The sequence below is a fragment of the Ursus arctos genome, unplaced genomic scaffold (genome assembly GCF_023065955.2).
Source record: "Ursus arctos isolate Adak ecotype North America unplaced genomic scaffold, UrsArc2.0 scaffold_8, whole genome shotgun sequence".
Classification (NCBI taxonomy): Eukaryota; Metazoa; Chordata; class Mammalia; order Carnivora; family Ursidae; genus Ursus; species Ursus arctos.
In genome coordinates, this window is record NW_026623100.1 from 78433338 (window position 1) to 78460111 (window position 26774).

General features: G+C 43.8%; 1 protein-coding gene across 2 annotated transcripts in view; it reads right to left on the reverse strand.

Moving 5' to 3' along the window:
- GRHL1 (grainyhead like transcription factor 1) overlaps window positions 1–26774 on the reverse strand; it is a 52035-nt gene that overhangs the window by 13829 nt on the left and 11432 nt on the right. For both annotated transcript variants that reach the window (XM_026518699.4, XM_057309302.1), the window contains exons 6-9: window positions 25768–25924; window positions 25468–25579; window positions 24416–24510; window positions 4561–4719 (exon numbers count right to left, since the gene is read on the reverse strand). In XM_026518699.4, the coding sequence (XP_026374484.1) occupies window positions 4561–4719; window positions 24416–24510; window positions 25468–25579; window positions 25768–25924 (523 nt within the window). The remainder of the gene's footprint in view (window positions 1–4560; window positions 4720–24415; window positions 24511–25467; window positions 25580–25767; window positions 25925–26774) is intronic.

Consider the following 26774-nt stretch of genomic DNA (forward strand, 5'->3'; position numbering starts at 1 on the left):
CATAGCAGCATTGTCCACAATAGGTAAATCGTGGAAGGAACCGAGATGCCCTTCAATAGATGACTGGATTAAGAAGTTGTGGTCCATATATACAACGGAATATTACTCAGCTATCAGAAAGAGCGATTTCTCGTTTGCTGCAACATGGACGGCACTGGAGGAGATAATGCTAAGTGAAATAAGTCAAGCAGAGAAAGACAATTATCATATGGTTTCTCTCATCTATGGAACATAAGAACTAGGAAGATCGGTAGGAGAAGAAAGGGATAAAGAAAGGGGGGCAATCAGAAGGGGAATGAAGCATGAGAGACTATGGACTCTGAGAAACAAACTGAGGGCTTCAGAGGGGAGGGGGTGGGGGAATGGGATAGGCTGGTGATGGGTAGTAAGGAGGGCACGTATTGCATGGTGCACTGGGTGTTATACGCAACTAATGAATCATCGAACTTTACATCGGAAACCAGGGATGTACTGTATGGTGACTAACATAATATAATAAAAAAACATTAAAAAAAAGAAAAAGAAAAAGAAAAAAAAATAAAAAGAAACAATGCCTGAAGAATGTTCCAATAGGATGAAAGCTATAAATCCACAGATCCAAGCAGCTCAACAAACTCTAAGTACGAGAAATGTAAAGAGATACATCAAAGTGTTCAAAACCAGTAAAAAGAGAAAATCTAAAAGGAATCATAGAAAAATAGACACCTTAGGTACAGAAGAACAGATAATGATGATGGCAGATATTTCATTAGAAATGTAAGCCTGGGGCACCTGGGTGGCTCAGTCAGTTGAGCAACTGACTCTTGATTTCAGCTCAGGTCATGATCTCAGGATCGAGCCCCACATCAGGCTCCACACTCAGTGGGGAGTATGCTTGAGATTCTCTCTGTCCCTCTCCCTCTGCCCCTTCCCCTACTCATGCACTCTTTCTATAAACAAATAAAATCTTAGCAAAAAAAATGTAAGCCTGACAACAGCAGAGTCCTGTCTTTCAAGCACTGAAGGAAAAAGCCGTCAACCAGAACTTTATACCCAGCAAAAATATTTTTCAAAATCAGAGGTGAAATACTTTTCAGACATACAGAAGCTAAAAGAATTCATCAGCAGTAGACTCAGCAAGAAATATTAAAGGAAGTTCTGTGACATTACAGAGAACCATTTAAATTCAGGCTGTTTTACTCTCTCCTTCAACAACTGAAGAGGCTGATCTTGGGCAATCACCTCAGGCAGTGACCTACAAAGTTAACCTACCCGCTCCCGATTACGGTCACAGCGAGTGGTGCTCTGAGCAAGAAAACGCTCTGTGGGAAATCAAGGCCAATGACAGTTTCCTAAGAAAGAACCCCACATATATACATATATACAAGCTCGTAGCAAGAGAAGCTGCCAAATTTCCATTGGTTAGAGATCCAATTCCTGTTCTCGTTTTCTCTAAAAAAGAGTGAAATTGCTGCTGCTTCTGCCATAAGAGAAAGTTCCATTTATCCCAAACCAGTTGAGCAATTCATAATGAAGGGCTCGTAAAACCTTCTTCTTAGGACAGAAAAACAATGTAAATACTTCTGAAGGATACCAAGAGATGTCTCATTTCTAGTTTCTTACTGTGGATGTGGACCAGATTCATAAGATGTGAGAGTCTGACAGGCACCAAACAACAGGTGAGTCAAATCTCAGAAAGAGAATCAAGGAGGTGGCTGGGATATTCCACAGAGAAGCGGTGGCCCCAGACAACCCAGAAGAGCAGAAGCAATCCCAACCGTAAGGGACGACAGAAGTTAAAACGAGATGCACGAGAGTCAGGAGTGGGTGTGAGGTCATAGAGGAGTTTCATGTGGTTGAGAGATTTAAGGGCTTTGAAAATTAATTACACACAGCAATACATAATATTTTCTTCCCATGCAGGGTTTTAAATCAACCCATAACAGCTCTGAGATTAAAACCTCAGGATGAAAACAGGGTGTAAGTTCACCTCCCAGGTCCCCCAGGCCCCTTGCGACTGTACGACGCTCACACCACCGCCGTGCGCCATGAGGGCTGCAAAGGGAAAGGAGAACAACAATTTTCATCCCCAAGGAGATCTCTGCTCCAGCAAAAGGGAAGAATAGGTCAGCAACATTTTTAGGGGCCTTACCAAGAAAGGCATAGGTACGAAGGCTGAGGGTATGTGGGTATCTAGACAGGCCACACGAAGCGCTGCTAGGGGCAGAGGCCTAGTTTCTAACCATGGCTTTGTGTGACCTCCTTTCACCGCGGTGCAGAGCTTACCCACAAGCAATGAAAAGCAGGGACTGGCCCGCACAGCAAACATGATGTGCAAGACCTTGGAGAACACGCTCCCATCCCATGTGATCTAAACCAACAGATCCGCAGGCAAGCAGCAACCTCACAGGATGAAGTCATGTGTTGTCCCAAGCCACACGCAGTCTTGCCACTCTGAAGAAAAGGCTTTCTGCTTCACAGTATACATCGGCACACACTCACGCGACAAGAAAACCAACTTCTGAATTTTGCACAACCACTGATTAATAGAATAGCTTTGGACAATTCATGAAGCTCTCTCTGGGTTTCATTTTCTAAATCAGCTACCAGTACAGGAGCTTCCCTCAAAAAGTCTTAATATTAAAACCAAATTTCATTTAAGATCGTGAATCAATACTGTTCTTTCTCTGCAAAACCGCGTGTACAACTTTTGCCATCGGATACGGAGAACTCCGGTTCACGTTAACTCACGCTGACGTCATCCAATACAGCCAGTATTCTAAGTGTGATCATGGACCAGGAGCAGTCCTCAAAGTTACGGTTCCAGGAAAGATACATCGCACACACAGTAAGCACTTGCGTAACAATTAGAATAATTTTATGTCTGTTGAATCAAATAATACAAAATTGGGGCTTATAGTTTTCATGACTTTGGTTATCTCTTTAGGTTTTCCTCTGGTTAAAAAAAGGAATGTGGAATGAAGGAAAGAATTTTGACTCGGGATCAGAAATCCCTGCTCCACACTAGATGTGACCCGTCATTTGTAAAACGCAGCCTCTGTGGGAAGTACTGCGGTACCTGGGGAGACTAAGCCCCTGAGAGATGTCCACACCCAAATCCTCAGAACCTGTGAATACGTGAGCTTGCACAGCAAAGGAGACATGAGGTGGCTAATCAGCTGACTCCGACAGGGCAAGTGTCCGAGATCCTCTGCGTCAGCCCAGGACAACGGAAGGGGTCCTTAAAAGCAAAAGAGCCAGACAAGGACATGTGGCAATGGTAGCACTGTCAGAGGGATGTGATAGGAGGCTCCTGACTTTGAAGGTAGAAGGGGCCACAAGTCGAGGAATGTGAGTGACTCCAGAAGGTAGAAGAGCAGACAGATTCTCCCCCGGAGACTCTAGAAAGAGATTCTAACAGCTGGAATTTTAGCCCAGCAAGACCTCAGACTTCTGACCTATAGAACCACGAAATAATGGAAGTGTCTTGTCGGAGCTGCGAAGTTTGTGGTAATCTGTTAATAGCAACAACAGAAAACTAATCCAGCCTAGCACAGCACCAGGCACACGGTACTCAATAAATGTCACGGAATCTGGGTGTCTGAGAAAGCTCTCTGAACGTGGAAGATCTCAGGCTGCTCCAAGCAAGCCACATGCTGTGTTCTGGTCCCCACTGTAAAAATCAGGACAGCACACCTCTGACAGCAAATACACTTCCAGTTTTCTAGTACCTTCCAAAAGTCTTAATAACAGAGAGGGTTGTTGTTGTTGTTGTTGTTGTTGTTAAACAGGACCAAAAGGGGGGACTGGCAAAAAATATGGTCGAACATTTTCGGAGTGGGAAAAGCCGAAGTCGCCCTCAGTCATAGTTCAGTGGAGCACTCCTTTCTCTATGGCCGCTGCCGAGTTCTGGAGGAGAACACGGTCTCCAATCTTCACGACACAGTGGGCCTACCAGCTCTTCCTGGAGTTCATCCAGCTGGGCCGCTGGCTCTGCACCTGGCCAAAGTGACCGTTTCTTCTCCAGTTAAAGGAAATGACGTTGACCTCATTTAGGCTTAGGCTTGCTCCTCTTGCCTCCCTGCTGCTCTAAAGAAGACCCGGCATCTCATCCTCTGCTTCAGTGAGCTGGCTGACGACTTGCCAAGGGCCCGGAGGGAGGTAAGCTAGTTAAAGGACAGCCCTTTACGGGCTTCCACATGGAGCCCTCAGACACGAAGCTCCAGCGCGCCAACACCGCAGCCACTGCCTACCGGTCCCAGGGAGCGGAGGGGCCGCCGGGGACTGAGCACAGCCCTGCACGGAGCCCACGTGCGCCATCTTGACTCTATCAGACATGCCCAGTGAAATGCCTTCATTGGCTCCTCTAATCTTTCAGTGAAAACGAGATTTGTTTTTTCTCCCCCAGGTAACGGGTGGCTAAAACAATAATTTCTAATTTCGAGTAAGCTATTTCATATTATTAGCAATACATTCACATCAAACTGAAATATTAAAAAGACCCTGGTCATTCTGTGTGAGGAAGAGTATGTCTCTCACATGCTTTACTCTAATTGTCCCTCCCCAATCCGACAATCTTACCTTGTCACAGAAGACCTTTATTTGGCAGTATGCACGATGCACAGGCTTGTTGCTACGGTTGTTATAACTATAGGTGTCAATCTGAATATTAAGAGGCAACCCCTTCACACCTTTCTGAGAAGAGAAATCTGTGCTTAAACAGTTCACAGAGATGAAAACCTGCAAAGGCAAGAAGAAGGTATTATAAACAACAGGCATCAACGGAGAACCTTGGTACAGCTTGTAAAAATACCAAGGTTACCGAAATTACTCAAATATGTTCTAAACGAGAGCTCAGCTTCTCACTTAAAAGAAACTTCTTTTTAAAATAAAGGGTTGATTTTTTTTTTTTATTAAAGATTTTATTTATGTGACAGAGAGACAGCCAGCGAGAGAGGGAACACAAGCAGGGGGAGTGGGAGAGGAAGAAGCAGGCTCCCAGAGGAGCAGGGAGCCCGACGCGGGGCTTGATCCCAGAACCCTGGGATCACGCCCGGAGCTGAAGGCAGACGCCTAACAACTGAGCCACCCAGGCGCCCCTAAAGGGCTGATTTTAAAGCCACTTCTGGTCATAGGAATGGCAGACTTTATTCAAAGGGAAAAAAAAAACAGACAGCAGCTTTGAACCTCTGTTAGTTTTCCCTTCCAAAATATTTACTTAGCATCAGACTGTGGAAGAGTCTGTTTGTCTTCCTTGACGTCATTTTTACCAATCTTACCAACCGACAGCACAGAGCTATAGGGATGTTTTATGGCTTCATACGAACTCTGGGAATCTGCCTGCATTTATGTCTACCCCACCTCTTAGGATAACTGCAGTACCTGACACGTATCCCAGTGCTCTGGAATTTATGACATCAGTGAGTGACAGTATCAAAGTGGCACTGGAGGTTGTTATGAGAAACCCAACTGAAACTCTCAAAAGCCATGCTCCATTTCCCTCTTTTTTTGTGTGATTATGGATTTTAACCTCTCCACACAAGGTCGCAATGCATGGAGCTCCCTTTCGCGTAGTTTCAGAATTTATTTCTGATGCGTGAGCACCACACAGTGGATACTATTGGAATTACAGTTTTAAAAACCTGTGCCTTTCAGACACCCAAGACCCTTCCGCTGGATTCCTTCCAGTCCAGGGGCCAACAACCCGTTAGCTCTAACAACTGAGAACAGATCTACCACAAGTAGTGTGGGGTGCCACTGGATGAACCAAGACCCAGGGGGAGAAGTTTAAGCCAGAAAACCTGGGATGGGGGAACCTCTAAAAATGTAAAGAGAAGGGAGTGGACAGGGTAAGAAGAAAATTGTAACCATAATGACAAAGACTGCTCTCTACAAGGTTTGCAAATGCTGAAACACAGGGGTTTTATTCTTGCTCTAGTCTACACTCTTTCAAAGAAGGAAAAGACCAAAACACCTACAACGACTGAGAACTTGTCCACGTTAACATCCTGTCCCTCCAGCAGCTCCCCACTCAGGCCAGTCTCCTCATGGCCGCTAGAACACACCTTAATGCTCACTCCTGCCTCATGTCTTTGTCCTTCTTCCTCCTCCTGTGTCCCTCCCATCGCAGGCCAAGTCACCTCCACAGTTCCTCTCTGCCTCTCCACATCTGCAGAGGTCTGGCACCAGCGCCATCTCCAGGGAGCGTCCCCATTCACCCTGACTTGTCCCCATTCATCCTGACTTGTGTAGTGGAGGTCACAGCAGTGAGCACCTAAGGTTTCCAAATCTGCACTGGGCACCTGCTTTATACACGTGATCTCATTTCATGACCTGGAGAAACCGTGTTAATCCTTTTACAGGTGAGGCCCAGAGATTTTTTTTTTTTTTAACTGTCCCCAAGGTAGAAAGCAAAGGGCTGGAATTCATATCCAGAACCTCCCCCCACCCCTTTATACCTATACTGCAACCTGTCTTTCCCAAATCAACTTTTTACCCTAATTACTCTTCTCCACTACCGGGAATGGTTTTCCATTTTGACAGGTGTGTGCTTTCTTTCAGTGGCTAGACTGAAAATACTTTGAGGTTACGCCCATATTCTCCATGTGGCAGCTTTCTCAAGACTTACTTTCAGCCCAGTGCCAGGTCTCAGGTTGCCTTTTCTAGCCCACTATGATTTTTCTTTCCAGTTAACCCATTTTCAGTAAATAAATAAAATGCTTCTGTTTTTAAAAATACCTAAATCTAGATATATAGGAAAAAGTGGTATTATGAAGTTCAAATCCATTACAGAAACTTAGTGCTTTGACTTTATATCTTTTCCTATACTGTTGACCCTAGAACAACGTGGGATTTAGGGGTGCCAACTGCCTGCCCCCCTACCAAGCATCAAAAATCCACGTATAACTTTCAACTCCCCCAAAACTTAATTACTAATAGCCTACTGTTGACCAGAGCCTTCCCAATAACACAATTAACACATATTTTGTATGTTATACATATTTTGTACTATATTCTTACAATAACTTTTCTTAACTTTTTCGGTTATCTCTAGGCTATGCAGTTCATCTGCAAGTTTTTTCAGATTGTTGCAAATCTCGAAAATTTTTGCCAATACACTTATTGGAAAAAACTGACATATAAGTGGACCTTTGTAGTTCAAGCCCGTATTGTTCACTGGTCAACAGTACGTTGTTAAAAACACTTCATATACAATTTACAAATCTGAGTTAGGGACATCGGTTATGGAACAGATGAAAGACGGAACAGACAAAAGACAAAAAGACAAACAAAGACAGTAGTCCATGCAAACAACTGAGCACATCAAGTAACTAAATCACCATATTTTCCATTTTACAACCAAGTGGGAAATCTGAATTTTTCTCTATCATTTTAGGCTACATGGCTCAATTTAGGACTCAAAAACAGCAGCCTGGGAAAGATACACTTCACCCTCAACAATTCCAGGAAGTCTTTGACCCAAAGTGATATTCCATTTACAAGAGGATTTCATGGTAATCCAACCTAAAACCTAACCTCCCCTTGCTTCCCAGTGTCAAGTTTCTATTCAAAGCAGAAATAAGCAGGAACCAAATCCCAGGATCAGTATAAACATGGAGGCTTCAGAGAGACGTTACCCTATTACTCAGGATGACTTGCAGTTGCTTTCTTATACACATTCTTCTCCTATTTTTAAAATCAATTCTTTCCAAACTTGGCAGTGTTTCTAAATGCAACAAGGAAAGTTTACAGCATCCCCAACTCAACATTAAGAAACACCACCTTGTCTAGATAAATACATAAACACACCGGTAAACAGTGAGCAAGATGTGTGATGTAAGCATGCCAGGCCCGGGACACGCGGTATGAGGACAGCGGGCCGAAGACCTACAGGGAAGAAGTGAGGGTGGTGCTTAGGAAACCTCTCGCGGCAGGCCCCACGGCAAGAACAAGCAGGCCAGTCCGGTACACGCTGCTGCCAGTGATGTGGACACACTTGCTACGTTTAAGCCTCAACCAACAACTAGCAAGAGTGCAACATGCTTTAGGTATCTTGCATATGTGGTAAACAGGAAAGGCTTTGGTCTGAAAATGGAAACATCGGAGTTTTAGCTCCATTGCTAATTAGTGCTGCGATCAGGCTCGGGGTCCTGCACTGCCTAATGCAGGTTGAATTAGATGATGTCTAGACCACTTCTAACTCTTGGGGCCTCTCATCATATTTATACTGAAGGATATGAATCCTTTATCCCTAACTCTGTATTTATTAGTGACAATAATTTTGTGTAATACATTTATCAATTTCTTTACAAATCGTATTATTTTAAAAGAACCGTGTAAAGTTGTCAATTCAAGTAATTTTATGAACTACGCGTATGGAATTAAGAATCTTATAAACCCGAGGTTCATAAAGCATGGCCCAGGAGCCTCAGCGCTGCCTGGGAACCCCTGACTCGGTCAGCCTCACCAGAGAGCATCAGCCCTTACTGGAGACAGTAAAGCCACACCTAGAGGCTCTGCTCTCACTGGCCTGGGGTGGGCTCTAGACACCAGGCCTTCTAGGTGCTCCCCAGGTCATTCCAGCGGTCGGTCAGAATAAAAGCCACTGCTGTCAGGTGACTAATCTTCTACGTACTTATACTTTGATCCACCAAAGGTCTCCTTTGGCTCCAAAACTCTGAGGTGATTACAACAAGCCCCACCCTATGGTTTCCTGTCTTTATAGAGTTCAGATACTCTTACATGTATTCATAGGTATCCCATCAAGTTTTTTAATTAAAAAATTTTTTAAGAGGTATAGCCCTATCAAATAATAATATTTATTTAACCAGTGGAAAGATAAAGATTAAAGCATCTGCTCAACCTTATTATTCAGTAAGCCCAGGCAAACCCTCAGGAACTCATAGTTCTTAAGACAGTGACCAGAAAAAAAGCCTATTAAAAATCTACCACACTATGCTTCTGTTTACTCCTCACAGAACATTTGATTTTCACAGGGGTTGATGTGTGTGGGTGAACCGCGGGTTCGGGCGACCTGCGGTGTCATCCCACCGAGGGGCAGACCCCTGGAGACAGAACACTCGGTCAGCCCTTTCGGTTCCTGGCGCCTGGGGCGCAGCACGTGCTTAACACGTATGTTTTTCACCAAAGAAGGAAAATGCAGAGGGAGTAGTGAATAAACATGACTAAGAGGAAGTACGCCGCAGACCCGCACCGCGGCTGTCATGTATTCATCTAAACCAGGAGGGGGCTGACGGTTTCTGGGAAAGACCTAACAGTGTTTCGGCCTTCGCGGATGACACGCGGATGACACGTGGGATAAGCCCACGGCAACAGTGCAAGAGCACAGCCCGTGGACAGTGCACGTGGTGGTACGTCAGCAAAACCTGACTTACATTAACAGCAGCGGGCTGGCCAGGGTTTGCAGAGAGCTGTGGTTTGCTGAGCCCTGGTCAAAACAAACCCTTCTCTAAGGTGCTCGAACAATAATTTACCCTTACATCATCACAATGTAGTCATGAGTGAGGAAGTACTATTTCCCTTTTTGTAATTCAGTATTTCCACTTTCCACATCAGTGACTTCCTAAGAAGGCCCTCTCGCTCACGTGTCATTCACACATGCAACCATATTCCTTATCAGTGCAACCCACACTCACGGAGGGGACTAGGGTAAGGTGTAAGGGAGAAGCTGTGTCCAGGAACCTTACTGAGGAAGGTGACAAATCTTTCAGCAGCAGCAGCCATTCTGGGTAGCAACACGAGGCAGGGCTCTCCTCTGGGTCCCGGGGCAGCCACGAGACAGGCCTGGTCTGTTCCTCACGGCGGGAACACCTGCGATTGCTTCCACCTAATGGGCAATTGCCCAAAGAAGCAGGACAACAGGCCACGGCCCCCAAGTCTGGAGGAAACAGAAGTTCAGGCCGCAGTCACCGCGCGGAGAAAAATACCTTCCGTAACACGGTTACAGAAAAACTGCAACATCTCCTCAGAGGGTCGGAGAGAGGTGAACAGCATGACGATGATGACACGTTCAACTCTACGAAATACACGTGATAATAACCTTTTCTCTGTTTTCACACTTCCGTGCCACTGATTTTGAGGAAAAATTTGCTTTTATTCAAACAAATGAAACCTAAATCTTACACAAGATGTGCATCGCATGTCCCCAACCAAAATCACTGGAAAAGAAAAAACTAACCACAAAAATACACTGCTAAACAGGTTGAGGATGCTCTGCAAGATTCCTTTCGGATGTCCAGCCCAGTTTTCTAATGTAGTTCCTCATTCTTGGCCGAGAATTCACACACTTAAAACTTTTCAAGAGATTTAATTTTGTTTTCAGACCTCAGTTGAAAATGTGAGGAAAACAACAAATTAAAGATTTACGTTCTCGAAGGATTAACTTGTACAGATTTTTTATTCCGAATGCTTATAAGCGCAGACCCAACGAGAAATCCGATCTCGAACTAATTTATGATGACTTTTCCAGGAAGCATTATGGCAGCCGCACACTATTGTTCACACAGCTGGCTGCTGTCTCTACTGCTGTTCCTCAAAGGAGAACAAGGGAGGGGACAAAGACACCAGGAAACACGAAGCTCAGAGCACAGGCTGCCGTCAGAAGTTCATTTTCCCAGCCAGTGCGGTGAGAGCAGCTGAGGACAAATTTGACAGAACCCCCTACTCACTCACTCTTTTTGGGCTCTAGCAACACAACAAACCAAGGCACGACTCTGGTAAAACGTGCTGACTGGGCGGTCTGAGCAGAGTCGTCAGATCCGTGAGCTCTAACAAGCGAATTTCACTCGTGGGGAGAAATTACAGAAATATTTTTCACCCACCTAATTCACAAAGAGTGTTAAATTTATCAGTCAAAAGTTACAGAAACCATAAGAAGCTGAGTCAGAAGCTTAATAATGAAACTGGCTGACTTAAGTACACGGTATTAGGATATTTTTCATGAACAAAATGACTGTTCCTGGGCGCCTAGGCGGCTCCGTCGGTGAGGCGTCTGCCTTCGGCTCAGGTCACGATCCCAGGGTCCTGGGACGGAGCCTTGCATCGGGCCCCTTGTTCAGCAGGGAGCCTGCTTCTCCCTCTGCCTTCCACTCCCCCTGCTTGTGCTCTCTCTCTCTCAAATAAATAAAATATTAATATTTTAATATTTTAAAATTAAGCAGGGGGAGCAGCAGGCAGAGGGAAAAGCAGGCTCCCTGATGAGCAAAGAGCCTGATGCGGGGCTTGACCCTAGGACCCTGGGATCATGACCTGAGCTGAAGGCAGACGCTTCACTGACTGAGCCACCCAGGCGCCCCCATAAATAAATAAAATCTTAAAAAAAGGCTGTTCCTTAAAAAAAATTTATCACAACAGTAATACTCGTTCTATATTATTATTCATGCGTAAGAACTTGACACCCAAATAATATCGTCTTAATTCTTTTTTCCCACAGAGAGATTTGGGTAGAATTTTGCATGTTTTTATAACATTGCTGCTATAATGGTGAAAATAATTTTCTTTTACTTTCATAATTTGGTTTATTCAATGAGCAGAATGAAGGATTTCAGAATGTGCACCTCTAGATTTGCGAAGGATATGAACTGAGCTTACAGAAGCTCCGATCAAGTTTTCTTCTCAAGAGATCTGATTTTTACACTAAAACAGAGTAACAAAGTGTTAGGCTCGTCAGAGTTCACGAGAGGTCACAGGGACTTATCCGTAACATCACCCTGATGGCTGGGAAGATGAAAGAGGCCAGAAAAATCACCAACACCTTCAGAAGTTCTCTTCCCTCAGAAGGAAGGAATCCAAATTATCGGGGCCGTCCAAAATCTCGCTCCGAACCCCCATTCCAGCCTCACACATCCTTTACAGGAATTTGTACTTCGGAGATCTTTATTTTCTCTGCCCCTTAATTTTAAAATAACCTGTATTCCATTCTCCACTGACATTGCTCATCGATAAAGACCCATATCAATTACAGAACTGCTGTGAGAAGCATTCTCTAATGACGCAAATAGAATTACAGCCCCATTTTACTACTTAGCAAGTTGTACCCTCCCTGTGACCAGACCCTGTTTCAATTTGGGGTAAAGAACCACATCTCTCTCTACCCTCATCGCCTAGGTCAGGAAAAGAATAAACAAGTGCCCTGAACATGCTATCCGACCCCTCTGTCACTCTGTCACTCTGTCATTATAAATGCCCTAAGTCCCTTGATGGCAGAGATTGTTACACATTTTTAAAGCGTTTTCCAGGGTTTACTACATTTTTTGTATTTCTTCCAATGCCTATTACAAAATGGTCCTGAATTAAATGCCAATAATGACAGAAAAATCACGGGGATGCAAAAAGCTACACATTATCTACAAATCTTAACTTTCAAATCCTCACAAAACTTTAAATACAAACAATAGTGCCCCCCCAAATAAAAACACTTGATTAAGAAAAAAGCTAATACCGATTTATACAAATTAACCCTTCTCTCTCCCAACCTCTAGTAAAGAGTCCTCTGAATAATAAAATGGCTACAAATCAGGTAATGAAATAAGAGACTGCTTCATTGACATTAGGCAATCGCCAAATATGGTATCACTACAAATCTTAGTCCTTTATTCTTACTAAAATTTTTTCTATAGCTCACTACTGTCTGCATAATAGCAAGTAAATTCCTCAGCATTCAAGATGCCATATGTGACACCAATCTACCCTTCCAGCCATGTTTTCTACTACCCCCTACAGTATTTCTCAAATGTGAATAATACATGTATCCTTTTTATTCATTTATTTTTAAAAGATTTTATTTATTTGAGAGACAGTGAGTGAGAGAGTGAGCAAGAGAGCAAACGGGGAGGAGAAGAGGCAGAGGGAGAAGCAGACTTCCTGCTGAGCACGGAGTCCAAAGCGGGGCTCCATCCCAGGACCCCAGGATCATGACCTGAGCTGAAGGCAAATGTTTGACTGAGCCACCCAGGCGCCCCTTTGTATCTTTTTTAAAAGAGAAAAAACAGGGGTGCCTGGGTGGCTCGGTCGGCTAAGCGTCCGACTCTTGATTTCGACCTCTGGGCTCAGTGCAGAGCTTGCTTAAGATTCTCCCTCTCCCTCTGCTCCTCCTCCCCCTTGCATACTCTCTCTAAATAAAGAAATAAAATCTGTAAAAAAAGAGAGAGAAAAGTTCCTTAATCCCTAAAAATGTAACCTAGATCCTAGCTTGAAAAATACTACTCAATTCAAACAGCTGCAAAATGTTCGATCACAGGGCACCCCAAGAACTCCTTTGGCCTTTTTCTGGACCAAACCTGATACCTAAGCACAAACACTTGCACTGGAACCTCCCAGCAGCAATTGACTTGACTTCAATACACTTGTGATTTTAATAAGTATTACCACTGAATTGAAAACACAATATTAAAAATCTCACAGAAATTCCAGCCTCAATATATTTGGCCCACAAGACCCTGAGGTTTTGAGACAAGCTCATTTACAGGGTGGAGTCCAGGGTCCTTACTAGGGCATGCCAGGACCTTCAGGATGTGGTCCCAGCATCCCCCATCCCCTCACCACTGCTCACCTTCGACCTGTCAAGGTCCGGTAGTCTCAGTTCTACACGCCTAACCTGCCAAGGCTATCGGCCCATTCTTGGCTCTGAACACTTGGCTATCTTTTTGTCGATAGTGTCATCTCAAGGAACCTTCTCTGATCCTCCCCATTCTAAGGGAAGTTCTTTTTATTTTTTAATTTTTTTTTATTATATTATGTTAGTCACCATACAATACATCCCCGGTTTCTAAGGGAAGTTCTATTCCTATGTGTTTACTTCTATTGATGTACTTACTACAGTGGCAATCTCTTCCACTAAATTCTTAGTTTTCTGAGAACTGGGCCGTGTCTTACTCATCTTTACATTCCCAAAGCACCCTGGCAGTGCCTGGTCAATAAGAACCATGTATTCACTACATGAATGACCCCAAATTCCTAAACGCCAGTCAGATAAAACTACATACTGCCATGATATTTGAGTTATATTTACTGCATTCTTACAGTGCACCTGACTCTGGCCCTTGAAACAACCTATGAAATCGGTACTATTCTGACCCCATTTCACTGATGAGGAAACTGAGGCTTACAGGTTACTAACTTGTTGCCCAAGTTCACAGGTTATTTATGTTCACAACTTTCCTCCAAGTGGACCTGAACACCTAGGTCATCTTGATAGAGAGCAGAACGCCAAGCAACTTTTTACATACACTGGACATGAAATAAGCATCTGTTGAATGGATAATTAAATCAGCTATATACACATACACCCTCAACTGATTTAGAAAAAATTATGGCATTTCGAGGCTCACTGACATACATATCTGTATCTCTCTATCTGTCTATACACAGAAAGAGAGAGAGGGAGGGAGAGAGGGGGAGAGAGACGGAGAGAAGGTAAGTTCTAGGACAGAGATAAAGCTACATAACGAGTCCTAAGGTGATTTTCTACTGCATTTACCCACTTTCACGTTTGAAGATGTTCTCTACAGTGACCATCTATTACGGAAATCGCAGGTATCTAACAATTCTGCATTTGATAAATAAACATGTTATCCCTTCGCTTGCAGCTTCATGCCATACTCCTGGGTGTGGGACTGTCCCAACTGTTGCCGTCTACACTACACAGTGTCTGGGCCTCCATACGTCAAAGCGCCCCTGTAGACTAAGCTATTCCAGTTGTCTCTTTTCCACTTCAATTCACAACAGATAATCTGTGAGGGAGGAAAACATAAGGGAAAAGAAAAAAGATCCAAACAAATAAGACTTTGCAAAAATATTCTGCAGGTCCAGCCTTTCAAAGAGTCACATCAAGCACATTCTCTCCCGTAAAGCCTTCTCTGATTCCGTTAGCTGAAAGTCCTCCTTTTCCCTGGACATCTTCAGAGTTTTTTTAACCTCACTTATGACCTGTATCATTACAGAGAGAGCATAATCTCTTTGGAGGACAGGCTGTATGCCTGAATCATTTCTTTATGCCCTCACAGTTCTTGCATAGAGAAGTACAATAAATAATCTGCTGAATGAATGAATGCATGGCTAAGAAAGTCAACCCTTTGCAACTTCTTAAGCCAGTTCTTCCACATAGTAGCAACAGATTAATTACCTCGCATAGAATTTCCTGGAAGGATGTTAGAAATAATGTAAATTGGTCAATAATGACTGAAATAAAACAATCCTTCAAGGAAGAATGGTGTTTTGCTCTTGCAAACCAGATCATACCCAGCAGACTTTTGGAAAAGCGTCAGCACGTGGAGCCGAGAGCACACCTGACTACTTATGTCAATCTTACACACTGTCATTTGTGTACGATCATGCCCAGAGAGTTCAAGCGCGTTTCAAATGTCTGGTAAACATAAGCAAGAAAAGAGATCCGTTAGAAGGAAGAAAAGAAAAAAGTGGGTTGATTTATCTATGGAAGATACTTCAAAAAACTGACGGCTGAAAAATGTTTTTATATTCCAAAAACGTGCTTCCGCACTTGTTGTACACCCTACAAACATCTCCCTTCAGCCTGAGCATCACGTGGTTCGGACGCTGGCTGCTCCACACCTGTGAACTCAAGAGAGACGGTGTTCGGCGGTGCCTGAGGCTCGACGACACAAAGAGTAAAAGACACACAGGGAGCAGGAGGCAAGGACAAAGCCAGGCCCCGTAGCTCCTGCTCCACACTCGGCGCTCTCGAAGCCACATGCCTCCATGAAGCACAGAGAGCAGAAGCAGCAGCTCATGGAGAAACTGTCCTGGGAAGCAGAAGAACAGGGAAAAAGGGACTCCCAAATGGCTGGGAGCAGAGGGTGTTTTTTGATCACGAGGCATGAAATGAAAGGTCCCTATCCTTCAAATCAAAGGGCAGTCTGTGCCCGGTTCCTATTTGACTTCATATGCGTCACAAGATTTAGCTGATGACGTGGTCCCCTCCGAGACAGCTGCCGCTACCCTGGATACAGTGCCAGTTGCCTCTGGGAATCGTTATCATTTTAACCCAATCCAGTATTAAAATTCCCCTTAGTCAGCTACAGATATAAAGTTCATCATTTTATTCCTAGAATGTAACAGATCTACTAAATTGAAAGGAGACACCCTGGAAAAAATTCTAATTTAATTCTCTTCCGTATCAGTCAGAAAGATCACTCTAAAACATTTCTAAAAGTAGCTCTTCTTAGTTAGAAACCTCCTGACATAAGAAATTACAACATGAAGTCAAAAACAAAGTTCATTCTCACCCTAGATCCCACAGCACTAATTAATGAGAATAGAATCACCCTTTTTCTAATACGTTCATATGAAGGTAGAAATGCCAGCTGAAGCCAATGGGAGTGGGAATCAGTTTAAATCAAGAAATCAAGATCCAATTCTTGGCTAAGGTCTCAGTCGACAGGAACATTGATTGAGCATTATACAGCACACTTAATCCTAATCAACATTCCTCCTCCCCAACCAAAACCAAACAAACAAAACCAAACAAACCCTGATTATCTTAGTTCTGCATGATCCCTGTGGCTCCTACTTACCCGTATGTGCAGGCCTAATTAATGAAGCCCAAGAAGGTATCAAAGACTGAGTCATAACCTCAGAAGTAGAATCCAGTTCTGCTACTGACTCACTGGGTAGTCCTAGGAAAGTCATACTTCCCCACTACTCCGATGATGTGAGGTAATTAAAAACAGCCTCCTACGGAATGATCGCAGCCTGAAACTAGAAGCTTCCACATGTGCCACTAGGATCTGTGCTGTTTCTCAGACTATCATACGACCATCAAGAGATAAGAAGAAGAGTTGGAGGGCTGAGAGCAGGGAGGAGAGGGATCTGGGAAGAGCAGGGCACGAACCTAAAATCTTCTCACCTCTGCGTGGGGTGTTTCCCTGAAGAAAAAACAAGGCTCTGGGAGTCCTCACCCTTTCTGCGGCCTCAGTTCTGCTTCCCACGCCGCCCACATGGCCGTTCCAGTTTCTGCACAGACTCCAGAGAGCCAGGGGAAAAGTCACAGAGACCAAGAGAGAGAAAAGGAGAAGAGCGAGAAAGAGAGACAGAGAAACAGAGAAGGAGATGGGAAGAGAGACACACAGAGACCCTCGGAGGTACCCACATACTAACTTCCCTCTGTCGGAGCCTTTATGCAGGACCTGTGAACTTAAGGACACTTGGCAGATACAGGGATTTGGCACCTGTTGTCCCAAATAAGGAGGATGTTTGTTGTGAAATATGCAGAACTGGATGCAGGTGTGACACAAGGCAAACACAGACCACATTCCAACATCTCTAGGTTCAGAATGGGACAGGTAAGCATATGGGTCATAAGGGCAGATGTGGCAGGCAAGCTGACTTCCAATCAAAAGGCCTAATCATAAGGTATTTTCCATTTTTAAAAAAACCTAAAGAAAAAAGTCCCGAAATGAGTAATTAAGGTAGAGAGTTCACTTATATTTACTAAAGGATTTGGAGTCGTGAGTGAAGAAAAGCTGCCATATGAAAGAAACGTGAACTCCAAGGCCTCCTACTGCTCAGGTAATCCAGTCACTACTACTAATGTCCGGCCAGAGTCCCAGCTCTCCAATTTTGTTTACAAAGAGCAAAACGGGTTCAAACTACAGATTTCTAAAACCACTTCAGATGGAATTTCCAGGAAGGACCTGGAGAAGGAGGGTTGAGGTGACAAGCTGTCAAAGAAGAAAGTCCTGGAGAGGAGCTCAGTGTTTCTTGACAGTGGCAGGGTGGTGGAAGGGGGCAAAATTTGACCAAAAAAAACAAAAACCAAAACAAAAAACAACAAATTCAAGTGATAGCACAAAGGGTGGCTAAGCAGACGTGATGCTTCAAACCTGTTTCACAAGATACAGGTTTCACTACCAAACCAAAGCTTTCTTCAGCTGCCAAGTGTCTCCCTTGTCCAATCAAACACACCACGAGCTGGGCTCCTACCCTCAGGCGTGTGCTACGGTAAACGTGTGCTCTCAAGGCCTGCACATTCTGAATTCCCACCAGGGATCAGTGCATTTTATTTTCCATCTGGACGAGCCTCTTGCTCAGACACTGGAGTATATTACGTGAGATACATTCAAGCCAGAGCCCAACAAAAAGAAATGTAAGAAGTTTCAAAGAGTAACCTTCTTCACAATCAGACCCAGAACAGTTTCTTCAAAGCAAACCTTCCAATTGTTAAGAATTTACTCCGTATCAGCTAATTAAAGGCATTCTCCACGATTTCCTATCAAGAAAAACTTCTTGTCATTTCCAAAACTGATCAAACGAAAACTTTAAAAACTACTCGTTACCTATAAAGGAATGTGACTATGTTTCTGGCACCAAAAAAGTTTATTTTTTACTCTGATAAATATGTACTTTCAAACTGCATAAACGGACGCACCTGGAGTCAGATGCATGACAATTCAGAAGCCTGCCTGGCTACCTTCTGGTCCCCTTGTTCCGCTTCTCCCCCCACCCTGGGGGCTCTAAGGAGAGAACAGGCATAATCCCATTCAATGGCATCAGCCTTGCATCTGCCTAGACTTTAGGAGTCTCTTACCCTTTGTTTTAAAAGTAGCAATGCTTCCTGACTTCTATTTAGGCCAGGGAGTATACACTTTTGTTTTAAATCACCTGCCGGCATTTAATTGCAACTGCAAGTAAAATATTTGACTCACTTCTCTCCCTCCTCCCTCCCATTCACACTGGAAATTTAAAGTTGTGAAACAAACCGAACCTGTCCCTGCTTAATGCAACCAAACATGGCAACACCTCACTTTAATAGAGCACTTAATTGATGCTTCACTAGAATGGAATCCCTATAAATGCATATGCAATATGCTCAGTCCAAACAAATTAAAAATTACTCTCACAATGAATTCCAAATATTATGCTTAGACAAAACAACAAACTGTTATTAAACTCATAAACCTGCATCCCACAAGCACCTACTAAAAGTCTTAAGTTCAAGTTACCAGAATGGTTACACCCCTCTGACAGCATGAACTCTGCAAGCCTCAATAATCCCTCACCAGGAACTCCGCACTTTCTGCTGAGACAAGAAGACAAAAGGGAAAGATACCAATGCTGCATCCAAACAGGGGCCCCTCACGGTAGAGCTGCTCAGTACCCCAGGCAGGCTGTGCATTCTGTTTTAATCCTCTTTCTTTTGTAACATGAGCCTCTCCCAAGTCACATAAAACATTTGGCTCAGAATGACAATCCTTCAGAATGCTTCAGCGTTCCTTCCTAGAGTTGACAGATCATAATCAAAAGTAAAAGCACGAAGTGCTCACTGATAGGCTTTTTTCCTCTGCTTTTGCCCCACATCTGACTGCCCCCCCTTCTCACTGACCATAAAGAGACAAAACCTGCCTAGAAATTGGTTCTGTCACCTCCAGATAAGATCAGACCACCAAGAAAAAGACGTTCCATCCATCTATGAAAAATCTAATCACAGACTGAAATGGAGCGCTGCCTTCTGAAGGTCCAATGAAGACTTGCTGAAAAAGCGACCAGGCTCCACAGCAGCACCGGAGGAAAAAGGCCAGGTTGTTTTTGGCCATGAATGTGCAAGACAATGAAACAAAATGAGACTCCACATCTTTTTCTTGACAGTGCTTCCTCTAGCAGGAGCTCGACGCATGGCTGGCAGTAAGTTCTTTGCTGTTGACGGTTTAAAAATCAAACTTGTGAATGGGAGCTGCACCGCCACGCACCTTCTGGGTTTTTTTACAAGTCACTACTGGAACAAATCTGTTAGATGTTTTGTATCCCTAGGGTCCATTACATCTTTAAAAGGTTTGCTTAATATTTGGGGCGCCTGGGTGGCTCAGTCAGTTAAGCATCTGACTCTTGATTTTGGCTCAGGTCATGATCTTGGGGTCGTGAGATCCAGCCTGGCATCAGGCTCTGTGCTCAGGATGGAGCCTGCTTAGGATTCTCTCGCCCCACTCCCCCTGCCCCTCCCCTCACCCCCCCCTCACACGCATATGCACTTACACAGGCGCCCAAACATACTCTCCAAATAAAATCTTTAAAAATAAATAAAAATAAAAATAAAAGATTTGCTTAGTATTTATGGAGATCACAGCTACGTATATATGATTAAAAAAAACCTGAGCTTCGCTTTGGACTGTAGGTATGCTCCTATTGCCGCACCGTCCAGGAATCTATAACTCGGTATGTTCTTAGTCCATCAACAGAGATCCCCTCCTATTAGCGTTCCCCTGAATCCAAGGGCTCCCTCCGAGCTGGCTGGCCCAGTTTTCACTCAATTGCAATACAGCTATGATTTATACTTCTCTGTAGTTAAACATCACTTATCCGACAACCGACATAAATTATTTCCTGTTAGCAAAGTGCTCTTCTACTGCGGGAATTTGTAACAGTGAGGCCATAATGCTACTCTATTAATGAGAATTATTACACTTTTAAAGATTTTATTTTTTTAACATAATCTCTACCCCCCAACATCGGGGCTTGAACTCACCACCCGAGATAAGAGTCATAGGTTCCACTGACTGAGAGACCTAGGTGCCGCTACACTTTTAAATACTCCCCCCCTGTCAAAAATGCTTTCTGTCCATTTCAAGGTCTAGATTCTTGCCTCCACAGACAGCCTCACTGTGATGACCAAGTAGCAAACATGGACTCATTCGGAGGACTGAGTCCTCTTTTCTGGGTACGGAGCAGGGGGCGCTGCGTCGTTAAGTGCCAACAGAGGGAAGGCCCCTCAGCACAGCACCTAGCATAAAACAGACATTCAAGGACGTTAATTCTCTCTCCCTAACTTCTGCTTCCTCTATTTATTTTAGATCTTCAGGCTTTGAGAGGCCCTTACTTCCTATCACTAACCAAATCTCAACGCTGTTGTAAACCCTTACATTTATAATCCAAGCAAGAGGCCAAGATATGCAGCCTGTCCAGAATTAACCATGGAGTTCTGCAAATACTGTAACTGGAATAGGACAGATATTCCCAATTTATAAATTATTAGTGTCTCCACAGTGCATCCGCAACATGGTATAACCACCTTCTCATGAGGTTACGTTTAGGATCTCAAGCTACCCCACAAAAGCCCATTTAACCGACAATACACCTGAGGTACAGCGCCCCTGTCATCAGCCTGGGTCTAGCACAGCGCCTCGGCCGTGGCAGGCACTAGCTGTTTGCTGCGCTGTGAATCCCTAGGATGGGGGAGGTGCACAGCTGGCTCTGGACAAAATCTTCATACAGCCCAAGAAGGTGCACACCTTCTCCCACCTTCCGCATGCACCCTTCTCACTTCATAGTCCTCTCTTTCCCATGAGGCCAATGCCCTCAGAACTCACAAACTCTAAACTTCAGCACCTCACCAGAGCTCCACCTGTTAAGGTTTCAAAGGTGGATGCTTCTCCCTGCCAAAATTACCCCGAGCAGCTGATCTCAGCTGCACATCCGAAGGGAAATCTGATTATAAAGGTATTCCACAAGGGAATACGAGTGTCTGATGGACTTTAACTTGTCCAGAGATTTCTGCTTCTTTAAAAGAAGCCTGGCTACCCAGACAAATCAAAGTTCCTCCGGAAGACAGGAAAATTATCTGAAATAGGTCTGCACAGCAGAGAGGTTAGGGCCACCCGGGGGACTGTTCCTAAGCTACCTCTACTTTTCAAAGCAGCTTCCTCCTCCTTGCCACTTTGAAAACTCACGATTTTTTTTTACAATTTTCACAACTTCGTCAAGTTCCTATGGCCAAAGCAGGTATATGCTAACGCTGATGGATGTGAGTGGATACAGGGACAGCATACGATGAGTCTAGTTTGGGCGGTGTTCTTCCCAAACTAGAACATAAGCCATGGTGTTCAAGATTCCTCCTATGTCCTCAAAATACAGTCACCCCAAAGTGAGCCGCAGAAGCTACAGGAAGGTTCAGATGTCAACACCCGGGGCCAGAATTCTGATTTTACTCATCCTGGCATGGCCAAACGGGGATATTAGATTTGTTTTTGAAGTGTGTTAGGGAGAAAGGGAATGCCACATATCTGCTCTTACGTTTGTGAGGGAGAATGAACAGGAATTAAGAATCAACAAACATATTTTAAATGAGAAGAAGAAAGTGGGCAAGGAAAGTAGTTACTTTTGAAAAAGAATCAAAAATTTAAAAAATCTATACAAGATTCTGCATGTATACTTGTTCACTCTAGCTGCCCTGGGGCATCAATTACTTTTAAGTGTAAAAACAGAAAACATCAACTTGGCCAGGGAAAGCAAAGAATCTAGATACTGAATTCCAACACACGCTTGAAGCTGATGCCTGATATCAGCATCAAAAGGTACCACCCTCATTAAGAGATGGCGCAAACTGCTTCCGGGAGCAGACAAAGGCTTAAAAAGCAAGTCAGCATTGGGGGTCTGGAAGGGGAAGGGAAAACTGAATTTACCTACATCAATGAACAAGTAGCTATTAAGGCTACTTAAGACACACCTCCAACAACATTTCTCTTTAATACAAATATGCTGAAGGTCTTCAGAATGAAAGCAACCATTATCCTGCCCCATCATCTGGGCTTTCGTTACTCCCACCCCGAAGGGTGACACATCAGACAGACAGAGCTCCCTGCCCACATGCCAGGCCTTTCCGCCCAGATCGCCACGCACTCTGACAAGTGCTTATTAATCTTGAGGACGTGCCAATGGAAAAGAGAGGTGGCTACCACAGGCTTTTTATTTTCCTAGGGCGATAGAGGGGAGAAAACTGAGCTAGTGAACTAAGGGACTAAACCCAAGGTCACAGGTAAGTCAGGAAAGTGGACTCAGGACTTAGATGTTCCCAATCACCTCCTCCACAATTTCACAATTAGTCCCTAATGGCAAACAGGAAGTCTATCTCTATTTTGCTCTAAGAACAGAAGCACCCGGAGGGCACAGGGCCAACTGTTCTTACAGGCTGCTGAGTCCTACTATGATATTTAATTTCAAAGTAACTGTAGCAACAATTACATTAAATGAAAAGTCTCCTTTTCCTCTTAACAGCTCTTCGGTAGTGAATTTACGGTTTAATGAAGCACCAGACTCTGGACTAAGCAATCCGAGGACACCTGTGTAAGATCAAGGTGGTTGGCAAGAAGCCCTTCATTAGATTGCAGTAACGTATGCTTCCTTACAGACTGGCAGACGCAACTCACTATATCCTCCACTGAAGACACGCTTTTGCCTTAGACAGGACGCCCCCAATAAGAAAGGAAAGCAATTATAACATAAAGTTCACATGGTTCTCAAGAATCCATGATTTTTTTAAAAGCAAACCCCAGGCAGTAAAAAATGAAATTATGGAATAATTAACACCTAATGTTGTCTTATTCCATCACTGCTGAACTTCCCGTTGAATAAGTAAAAGAAAAAATAAGAAAGGTTGAGAAGGACAGGCAGGTGGTCCTCGCTTTGCACCTGCTCCCTGCCGCAGAGCAGTGCGACGCACACTGCAAGTCTGCAAGGCGTGGACAAGGCCGGCTCCACACCACTGCCCACAAATGAGGAGGCATTTCTCCTGTGATGCCTGAGCTCCCAATTTTTCAAGTAACCGAAAGAGAAAACTAAATACCAAAACCCTATAATTCTGTGAAAGAGGAATTATACTAAAAGAATGCTGTGGGAAGGGCAGAAATGACAGAAGAGTATGCTTAATTTTTCTCGCGAGGACCAAATACTCCAATTAGAATGATCCAAATGACCATGTGAATTGGAGGCAATTCTTCATGAGGAAAAGCCCCAGAGAGGAGAGCCTTACTCTAGCTGTATTTGAAGGTAACGGTAGGAGAGCATTGCTAACAAGAACTTGTATTTAAGAGCTTTTCTGAAGAAACTCCAACAGCTTCATGGACATTGTTTCCATCATCTACGCGACGTGCCCACAGGAGGGAGGAGGCAGCTATTAAGGCCACTCTGCAAATAAGGAAAAGGAGCACAGGGAATGGGGCGTCAGGTGCCCCGATATACAGCGTGTAGTGGCAGGCTTCCCCCCCACCCACTCTGCAGGTTCACGCATGGCACCACACGTGCTGAAGCAGGTGGGCAAAAACTGTCCTTTTTGGAGGAAGGAGAGGAGACAAGGACAGTTTTGCAACATCTGGAAGAAGCCATACTTTCAAAAAATATAAAATAATGAAACGAGGGAAAGTTGAGAATCCAGCTGGCTCTGCTAAGTCAGAAGGAAGGACGCTGATGAGACAACAGCATTTCTCCTCCCAAAGTCTTGTCTCATTTTCATGCACTTCATGACTTCATGGCTCTAACCCACCCTTTTACCAAGCTTATTCTCCCTATTCCTTAGCAAAAGAACAAAAACATGTAAAACCATTAAAAAAAAAAATTCAGTTGGCAAATCCTTAAGCTCCTCCCACTTTCCCTCAAAAAGCTGGAAGTGGAGGAGCCCCTGGACTCCGTCACCTACCTTTGCTTCGTCATTAATGTCCCAAGTGAAGGAAATGGCATTATACGCAATCTCCTCAATGTTACTGATGGTATTGAAGCTTTCTTTATAGTCAGCTACATGAGTGATGAAAAAGAAAGGGAAGTCATGATTTCTGGTTCCAACGTGAGATTGTAGCACTTCAAAATAAGATTCCATTTTCCATATTATTGCCTCCGAAAAACTTAAATGAACATGTTGTTGGGTTGAAAAAGTTTCAAAAGATGAAGAAAAAGAATCACAGGATTTTTAAAATACAGGTAAGCTTGGACATATTTAATTTTTTCCTATTATGTCAAAGTTAAGATACTTGGGACTAAAAAGTTTAAGTAACTTTTCTAAGGTCACAAAACTAGCCCAGAGAACCAAGATTAGAACTCAGCTCTTTTAATTTTTCTGAAAAGAGAACACGAACGTTACAAAAGACAAAAGAAATAACACTAAGATTGAGGGCCAGCTTGTGATACAGACAACGGCTTTATACAAAAATTATATACACGGCAAGAACAGCCATTCTCATAAAGCCACTTCATTAAATACGGATTTGCCCAGTTATACCCCAGGTGATACACCTCTGGGTCTCTCTAAGGACGGAGAGTCTAGCCGCGCAGTTCAGCACGGAACCAGGGGAGATGGTTAGGTAAGCGCCCGGCAGCAGTATTTACTTTTACTTTCTTTTTTTTTTCCCCCTCCACTTTACCATCATCTATAAATAATCAGTATCTCTTAAGGAAGACATTTCACCTCAAAAACTTTGCAGACCAAAGAGCAGGGCACTCATGAGAGCAAGCGACTGAGTTTCAGGCCCCAGTGTCGTCTGGAGAGGCACTGCATGGGCCACATGTCCTTATGAAGGAAGTAATGTTAAGAGCACTGATTCCAGGAGGCCGAGAACAGTGTTTGGAACAGATCAGTAGCTGGCATAAAAATTCAAATGCTTTCGGCAGGAAGCTGATCACTGCCAAAAATAACTGGAATTAGAAAACTGGATGCTCGCACCTCTGGGAATAAAAGCAGGCTCCAGAGCTACTTACCTATATCAATGCATCTTTGTTTCGCTGTGTGCTGCCGGGAGTGCCAGTATTTCCAATGCCTTAATTGATCTTCTCTGCTTTTGTCTTCTGCAAAAACCACCATGATCACACTCTATGGAAGAGAATGCATTATAATATGGAGGCACTAAAGCGTGAGTATCTTTTGGAAATCCTACTCGGTGTCCTATTTTCCAGTTAAGGCTGAAAACTGCCATTTTCAGCCTTCGTTTAGATCTTCAGACCCGGGGTACTCAGCTCTGACTAGCTCGCCTAGAGAACAGAACTAAGGGCAGAACTTACTCGGACTTTGCTGATGGGCCGGTGGATCCCCTCGCTGCTGTTCACCTCCTTCAAGGTGACAGGGTAGAACTGGCCTTTGTTCAGGTATGTCATGGTGCTGTCTCCTGGCTTCTGTCGAAGAGACTTTGAGGCTTCTAGGGTATATTCAAAGTTGTTCCTAAAGAACAAAAAAAGCCACAGCTCTCTAATCCACTCTTTTGGAAGCTTTCTTTACGCGTTAGCGCGATCTTGAAATACTTCAGTGTGGATGTATGCAAACAGCCAACCACCAGGCAACACCCAACGGACTGTGTCATGTTATAAATAGCACTGGCTACTTCTTGCGCGGTAAATATAATCTTAAGCAACGCAGACATTCTCAAATCTCTAATATGCGGGGCTACAAAATGTCTACTAGAAATTCTATGAAGTAATAAGGTTAAAAATTAGAAGTTTAGAAGCTAAGGATACTAAAGATACTAGCAGCTGAAAAAGATTTTGGAAGGAAATCTCACAAGACATGCTGCCAATGTGGTATTTGCCCAGCAAAGGCTGTAAACAGGTGGCTGGTAGGCCTCTGATTAAATTCGATTTGGTGTGCATGGCACTTTTTGTTGTTTTTGCTTGTAATTTAAATGTCTTTGGATGGGCACTGCACAGTTCTCTACCTTTATTATCACCTTGAAGCAACATGCATGTATCTCCCTCAAGTTGTTTAATAACCTTCCTGGACCAGAGGTCGAAAATTGCACCTATTTTTATAAATAAAGTTTTATTGGAATACAACCACAACCCTTATTTACGTATCATCTACAGCTCTTTTGTGCCGCAGTGGCAGAGCTGGGCAGTCGCGACAGAGGCTATAAGGCCCACGAAGCTGAAATATGTACTATCTGATCCTTCACAGAAAAAGGTTTGCTGACCCCTATCTTAGATCCTAAAGGCATCTGAGTTGGTGACTCTTGTACCTTGAGGCGGGTCTTTAAGGGAAGTCTCAATTTCCATAAAATCCCTGACTTTAAAAATAA